The 8,444-nt window shown below is 33.8% G+C and overlaps 1 protein-coding gene across 1 annotated transcript; it reads left to right on the top strand.

Annotated features, from left to right (window-relative positions):
• Positions 1-836: 836 nt before the first annotated feature.
• On the top strand, positions 837-1,377 carry LOC103661709 (60S ribosomal protein L39-like). The gene has a single exon (XM_040625810.1). The coding sequence runs from the start codon at positions 1,035-1,037 to the stop codon at positions 1,185-1,187; it is 153 nt and encodes a 50-aa protein (XP_040481744.1). The 5' UTR covers positions 837-1,034; the 3' UTR covers positions 1,188-1,377.
• The last annotated feature ends 7,067 nt before the right edge of the window (positions 1,378-8,444 follow it).

Genomic DNA, 8,444 nt, shown 5'->3' with positions numbered 1-8,444 from the left:
GAGGTTCACAGGGATGTTTAAAAGTGATTGACAGAGATCTTATGTATTTTTCTCCTTTGTATGGGACATGCTACAACAAAGAATATCTTTTCCAGGAAAATAACTATCTTCAACCATAAGGAAAACCTTCCTCTAATTTCTAATTTTGTTACTAATTAGACATCAATAGATGAAGGTGAGAAGCGGTCGACATGACAAAAAACAAGAGGAGTGAGACAGGTGGGGGAATGAAGAGGGGAAGAGAGCAGGACATAATGAGGAGGTTAGAAAAAGGGCAGTAATGTTGAGCATGTAGACACTGCATCTCTGCCCTCCATCCTCTACTCCATGTGTGAAAGATACAAAAGCAAAAGTTTCTTAAAATACCAGCCCACATTTTTAAATGTTTAATTTCTGTATATACCAATGCCCATCTCTTCACTCAGTCCATCCTCCAAAGAGCGCACACCCACCCACCCATATACCCCACATTTCCATATACTGGACTAATCTAATCCATTATTTTCAATCAAATCCTATTAAAAAATTTATAGCTAAAGTTGAAGTTTGCTGTCCTTAATATATTTCTTTTTTTTGAGCAAGCTTATATGTTTTGGAATATATATATATCTATGTAAGTAATAATAAAAATATTAAATAACTGTATTCATATATAACATAAAAATTATAATTACTTTTTTATTGCAAGTGATTGAAAGATCAAGAAATAGTAAAAAATAAGTTCAAAATGTTGAGGATGAAGGATAGTATTTTTTGCCAGTGAACATCAGATATTTTCTCAGATTTTTAACATCTCTTGCCCATGGATGCTTTTTTTTTTTTTTTTTTCTTCCCATGCCAGGTTTATCCAGCAATTTGGCTTTTCTCTTCATTTCATGGTAGGAAACAAAAATTATGGGATGTTCAAAGGTGAGTAGAGTAGTTACTGATCCCTGAAATAATCAATGTTACAAATATACTGAGCTAAAAGAATGACATGTGATTTTTTCTATATCAGTTAGAAAATACTGAGATAATTCTCTTTCTCCACCATCATGATGTCTTCTCACAAGACTTTCAGGATCAAGCAATTCCTGCCCAAGAAACAAAAGCAGAATCAACCCACTCCCCAGTGGATTTGGATAAAAATTGGTAATAAAATCAGGTACAAGAGGAGACACTGGAGAAGAACCCAGCTGTATCTATAAGAGATCACACATGAGATGGCACACATATTATGCTGTATGAAGGTCACATGCTCTTATTTTATCACTCTGTAAATATCACTACTATCTGAACAATGGACATGTTTTATTGGGAAATGATTTTTCTCTGTAACTGTGCTTCTGCACCAAATATGTGAGACCTTTTGTTTGAAAAAAAAGAAAAGAAAAGAAGAAAAAGAAAAGAAAGAAAAGAAAAAAGAAAAGAAAAAGGAAAAGAAAAGAAAATACTGAGATAAATCTTCTGTTATCAAAAATAAATAAATAAATAAATAAATAAATAAATAAATAAATCAGGGAAATAAATTTGTAAGCTAGATTTCCTGTCCTTTTAAACTTCAAAATAATAGCATACCACTGAATGCAGTTGCTTTCTCAGAATTACTAAAGATAGTTTTTCCCTGAGGAAATTTAGTTTGAAATCTTCCTAGTTCATAATTAACCTTTTGGTTGCATTTCCACAGAAAATCAAAATGTGTCATGCACTATTTCAGTAGTGATGTGAAGAGTATAATTAATTTGGAAAGTTCTCCCGGAGACTTTTATCTTTTTAGTTATAATATCTATTTTCTCTCTTCTCCACAAATTATTTGGATTCATTCTCCCACCCCACTCTGTAGATCATGACAACAGTTCAATAAAATTTGTAAATTTTAGGCAGAAGGCATGGAAGAAACAGAAAAAGTTTTCCCATTTATGGTAAATGTTGTATCTTGTGATATGGTCTTTATTTTGTGACACATAAAAAGAAGGCAAAAGAAAAGAACTTTATACTAAATTCTTCTGTCCCTGAAAGACATTTAGTTCATTTACATTTAGTGTAATTACTGAGAGTTCTTATATTTACTCAAACATTTGACTTGCACTTATTTTTTCTTTTGGTTTTCTCTTGATTAATCAGACATATTTTCATTCCATTTCCCATAATTAACTTGATAGTTATACATCCTCTTTATTAGTGTTCACACTAGAAATTATAATATGCATTTCTAAGTTCTTCCAGTCTAATACAAGTTATTTTTATCACATCCAGGTAATGCTAAAACTTTACAATACTTTAATTTCATTTATACTCCTCTCACCTATTTGCATTATTTTATCTTGCATTTTAATTCTACATATAATTACAATTCCACAAGATAGTCATTATTTATTTATATTACCTGCATATATACCATTTCCAGTGTTTTTCATTGCCATTTTAATTTCCATGATTCTATTTGGGATTATTTTTCTTCTGACTGAAGAAATATTTGTTCTCAGTATGTAAATAATATTTATTAAGATGTAATTTACTACATTAAAATACATGGGTCTTATGTACACATCAATGAGTTTTTTTAACCTTTCTTTTTGAAGTAATTATAAATCCCCTAGTATTTCAATAGATAATGCAGAAATTTCTGTGTACTCTTTGAAAGTTTCCCCAAAGGTTACAATCTACACCACTGTAGTACACCGCAGCGTTAAGAAATTGATATTGGTTTAAAATATGTGTATAGGGGCGCCTGGGTGGCTCAGTTGTTAAGCATCTGCCTTCGGCTCAGGGCGTGATCTCGGCGTTATGGGATTGAGCCCCACATCAGGCTCCTCCGCTGGGAGCCTGCTTCTTCCTCTCCCACTCCCCTGCCTGTGTTCCCTCTCTCGCTGGCTGTCTCTCTGTCAGATAAATATATAAAATCTTTAAAAAATATATGTGTATAGTTCTATATCATTTATCATAAGTACTGATTTGTGTAACCAGCACCACAATCAAGATACAGAACTATCCCATCACCACAGAGATCTCTTTATAGTGATATTCACTTATCTCCCTAACCTCTGACAACTACTAATCTGTTCTGTCTCTATATTTTGACATTTTTAAAATACTGCATAATGAAATCATTATAAGAATTATTATAAGACCTCTGATATTTTTCACTCAGAGTAATGTTGTTGAGATGTCTTCAAGTTATTTGTATGTATGTATCAACAGTTTATTCTTTTTTATTGCTAAATAGTATTTCATTTTATAGATCTATCACAGTTTCTTTAACCATTTCTTTATTGTAGGACATTTTGGTTTTTCTATGTTTCACAATAACAAATAGTGCTGCCATAATAATTTGGTACACATTTTTTGGGTATAGATATAAGCTTTTGTGTATCTAGGATAATTGTGATTGCTGAGTTCCATGAAAAGCATATGTTTAATTCTTTAAGAAAGTGCCAAAAACTATTTTCCAGAGTGGTTCCACAGTATTGCATTCCCACCAGCAATATGTGAAAGATCCAGTTTCTCCATATCCTTCAGCATTTAATATTTTTTAAATTTTTTAAAAAGTTTATTTATGTGAGAGAGAGAGAGAAAGCATGAGTGGGGGGTGGGGCATGGGCAGAAGGAGAAGAAGGCTCTCTGGGATCATGACCTGAGCCAAAGGCAGAAGCTTAACAGACTGAACCACCCAGGCTCCCCAGCATTTGCTATTTTAATGTAAAAAACTTTTTTAGTTGTTTTAATAGGTACACAATGATAGCTTATCATGGTCTTAATTTGCATTTCCCCAGTGGTTTGTGATGATAAACATATTTTTATGTGTTTATTGGCCATCTATTGCCTCTTTGGTAAAGATATGTTCATGTCTTTGTTTTCAAATTGGAATTTTTCCTAATACTGAGTATTGGGAATTCCTTATCATCTAGACATGAGTCTTTTCATAGTTATGTTGTTTGCAACTATTTCTCCCAGTCTGTAGGTGGTCTTTTAATCCTTTTTATAAGATTTTCCACAGAGAAAAAGGCTTTATTTTGACACAGTCTAATTTTTCCATTTTTTCCTTTACTGGATTATGTTTTGGTGTCATGTCTAAAATATCTTCACCAAATAACCACCACTGTAATAAACAGCAAATCTCACTTCCAAAGTTGTTAAATTATATTATTCGAAATTTCCAGTTTTCATTAAAAATTATGAGATATGCAAAGAAAGTATGGACCCATATACAAAAGGGAAAAAAAAATCAATGAATAAAAACTGTCCCTAAGTAAGCTCAGATGACCCAGAAAGCTAAGGCAATATTCAAGAAGAACATAAAGTTAAAGACTTACAGTATCACATAATAGATCTTACTAAAAAAATTAGAATAACCAATATCAGCATGGCATTGTTGCAAAGATAGGAAGTTACAAAGTGAAATACAATAATCTAGAAATGGACCCACAGATAATCACTCCTAGGCATATAACAGACACCACTGGGGCTGAGTAAGGAAGGGAGGATTTTTCTAAATGGTGCTGGGTGAATTAAATATTTATAAGGGAATAAATGAACTTTGACACTATTTAAATATACAAAATAAATTTGGGATGGATCATAAACCTAAAAATGAAAACTAAGCAATCAAACTTAGAGAGGTCTTTAAGACAGGTAAAGAACACTTAAACCAAAAAAGGAAAGATTGATATTAAAGAATTTCTGTTTATCAAGAGACACCATTAAGAAATGAATGCATCATACAGACTAGTAGAGGTATCTGATACACTTATATATTCAATAAATGGCTCATTCCATTATGTGTAAAACACTTAACAACACTGCTTGGTGTGTAGTAAGTATAATAAATGACCTGATCATTATCAACTTAACTTTCTATTCTATTATTTTGTCACTCTTTCAAAACAGACAGAAGCCCAACTCACATATCCCTTGTCAGAGGTCTTACATAAGTAACATAAGATTTCTACATAGACAACACCCTTCCCCAGTTTTATTTCATGTTATTTCCATATACACTCAGCATTATGGTTCTGCCTCCTCTCAAATACTCCATCAAAGATTTCCATACCACTCAAAAGGCCTTCTGGCCATTTGTGCTGAATACTGTTGTCACTTTGGTGGCACTGCTCCTGTCTAAAGTTGAGTGCTACAGATTTAGGTTAGAGTTGGCCAAAAGAGCAACTCACATGAGATGTGGAAGGAGGAAGGGCAGCAGAAGCCATTACTGTCAGACATTTGGGTCGTCACAAACATAACCAACAGGACCAGATGTGTCCATAAGTACCTCATTTTCTCTCATCTTCCTGTTTTCTTCTGTCCTACTCCTCATCCAGTTCATCTTCCAGGTGGGCAGGAGTGGAACCATGATGCTTGTCAAAAGTCACATAGTAAATGGCTAAGCCAGGATTTGAATCCAGGTAGCCAAGTGTCAGGATTTATGTGTTAACAATGATGATAATCTGTCTGATGGAAAAAGGCAAAGGATATTGCAAAAGAAGAAACTGTATGGGGTAACAGCTTAGATATAAGCAGGTAAATCAGCCAGCAGGATAATAAATGGACGGATTTTGTTTCATATTGAGAAATTCATAGACAACTTGAAAATAAAGAGAATTTCTATAAAATTTTTAAAAGAAGTTGAACACACACAGATTTCTGAGCTTAAAATGTGCTTTTTGGTGGGGCGCCTGGGTGGCACAGCGGTTAAGCATCTGCCTTCGGCTCAGGGCGTGATCCCGGCGTTCTGGGATCGAGCCCCACATCAGGCTCCTCCGCTATGAGCCTGCTTCTTCCTCTCCCCATCCCCCTGCTTGTGTTCCCTCTCTCGCTGGCTGTCTCTCTCTCTGTCGAATAAATAAATAAAATCTTTAAAAAAAAATGTGCTTTTTGGAGCCACTGGATGGCTCAATCAGTTAAGAGATCAGCTCTTGATTTCAGCTCAGGTCATGATCTCAGGGTCGTGGGATCAAGCCCTGCATCAGGATCTGCACTCAGTGCAGAGTCTGCTTGTCCCTCTCCCTCTGCTCCTCCCCTCCTCTAAAAGAATAAAAACTTTTTTTAAAAAAATGTGTTTCTCATGATGAAATTATAAGAATTAACTGTGATGCAAAGAAATAGAAAAACAGGAAATATCATTAGGGCATATGTTCATGTAAAATTCAGCAGAGAGAACATTAAGATGGATTCTTAAGGAAGAAGTCACAATATTTGATTACCTATTCAAGACCTTAGATTTTTCATATCCTTAAACCTTTGAAAATGTATGTGCATTCTAATCCTATTAACTCGAACCTATCCCTTATCCCTGGATTCAAAATCAACTTCAAATATGAGCTCCTTCATGAAGTCTTTTCTTCCTCCATTCAGTAAATTTAGGCATTCTTTCTTCTGGGTTTTCACAGAAAGTACTTTGTTCACACTTCTAACTTAGTGGGTATCATTATATTGACATTATCTGTAAATGTGTGCAATGGATTCTGTAGTGCACTGTTTGGATATCCCTCCAGGACTGAGACATTTATTCTTCTAGCTGGGGGAAGGTTTGGATGTTGACAATTTACAACTGTCTCCCTCTCCAAGAATTGCTCTCAGCTGAATGAAACTCTCTCACCCTCTTCCCCAAGGATTCTCACATTTAATAACTATTTAATGCAAAAGTACAATGGCCTGGCCCATTTGCCCCAAATGGTGATAATTCTGAAGGGGCATCGAAGCTTCAGGACACCCTGGGGACTGACTGAGTTTGCTGTAGCAACTGCTCTATAGTTTGAGTTCATCTTCTGTCCAATGCTGCTTCCTAGTTGTTGCAACCAGAGGACTCGCTAATAAATCTGATGCATACAAACTGCTAGTTTCCTGAAGAAACAAACTGAACAATATGTCTGTCTGTACATTAGACTCTTTATTTTTTAGAGAGAAAAGACAATTTCCTTTTTTCTGTGGAATAACTCATATATAGCTAACATTTTGGGTTCCTGCTATGGATAAGACACTATGATCTATTATTCTTATTAAAATTCTTAAGACACGTAGCACCATATTGCAGTGATGCTGAGATCCACTGGTTATAAGATGCTTCATCAATTTGTAACAGTTATTAAGAATGAAACATGATTATATAACAGATCGCAGCATATCTCTATAAGTTACATAAAAATACGCACTTTTATTTTTAATTTTGATTTTTTAAATTTGAATCCTTCTTAACTGTCATTATAAAAAATTTTATGAATGTGTTCCACTCTTTGGAATCATCAGTGATACACTGATTTTCATAATTCAGTCATATGATTTTGACAGATTTAGCACCTTTCAGATTCACACCAAATTCATAAGCATATTTTAAATACAGGGAGTTTTACTGAAATTTTTTATGTAGTAAGACTCATACAATTGGTTCTTAATAGAAATTGTGCTTTCCTGAAATTTAACACTGCATTGGGAAATTCAGATTACTTACACTGGATCGATGACTGAATCAATTAATATGAAACTAAGGAATTCAAGACAAAATGCCCTGCAAACATATTTTAGACCAAGGCATGTGATGCTTAAACTCAAATCCCTATAGTGTTAAAGGAAAATAAAGTCATGGATTGCTAGAAAATTGACACTAGTCTGGTGATACAAAGAAGAAAACAAAGGGTGATAAGTTAAATATAGTTTTTGAAACACTGAGAAAAATGGACTGAATCAAAAATAACTTGGCAGGCTAAATAGAATTGTATGGACTAAGGAATATTGAGATCTACTTTCAAGTTTATGTATATTAAATTCAAAACTATGAAAATTAGCACATTCACTTGGAAACTTTGTAGGTCAGGGAACTTCTATTAGTATATTTTAAAAATGCGTTGGTCATACCTGAAAGAAAAAACAAACAATCATCAGAGACTCCTATAGCTTCACCTCTGGGGATTTAAAAGTTAGCTATTCCAGCAAGAAATGCATGGACAAGCATCCTTAGGCAATGACTTGTTTCAAACTGTGACAGATTATATTGCTGGCATTAATCAGGCATGTGTATCATGATGCCCTGCACAACTGCTTAAGGCCATGAAGCTTTATTTAGAAAATATAAATGTACATTTAGTTGGTATATTTATTTTTTACTTGTTTAAATGCTTACAACTAAAGGGACATAGTCTCCTAGTGGAACCATTTTACTATCTTAACTCAAATTTTAGTAATGATCTTTTTAGAAGATGATTTATGATTCTTGAGACTTCAATGAAAATAGTCTTGTAATCTTATCCAACCTTATTCATAAACTTTGGATTCAAAATCAATCTAGACATTTCCTAGGTAAGAGTACTTGATAATATTTATCAGGATTCTTTGCATGGTCAGGAATATTGCACAAGAACCATGTGTGTCCTTGGTATGAGAAATGATGTTGTGAAAAAAAGAATTATCTAGAGATTATTGTTATTTACCACTATTCACATCTTCAATTAATTAATTTGTTTTTTAAAGATTTGTAA

This window comes from Ursus maritimus, unplaced genomic scaffold (genome assembly GCF_017311325.1).
Source record: "Ursus maritimus isolate PB19 unplaced genomic scaffold, ASM1731132v1 scaffold_11, whole genome shotgun sequence".
Lineage (NCBI taxonomy): Eukaryota > Metazoa > Chordata > Mammalia > Carnivora > Ursidae > Ursus > Ursus maritimus.
Note: the sequence above shows the minus strand (reverse complement) of the source record. Positions and strands in the feature narration are given on the sequence as shown.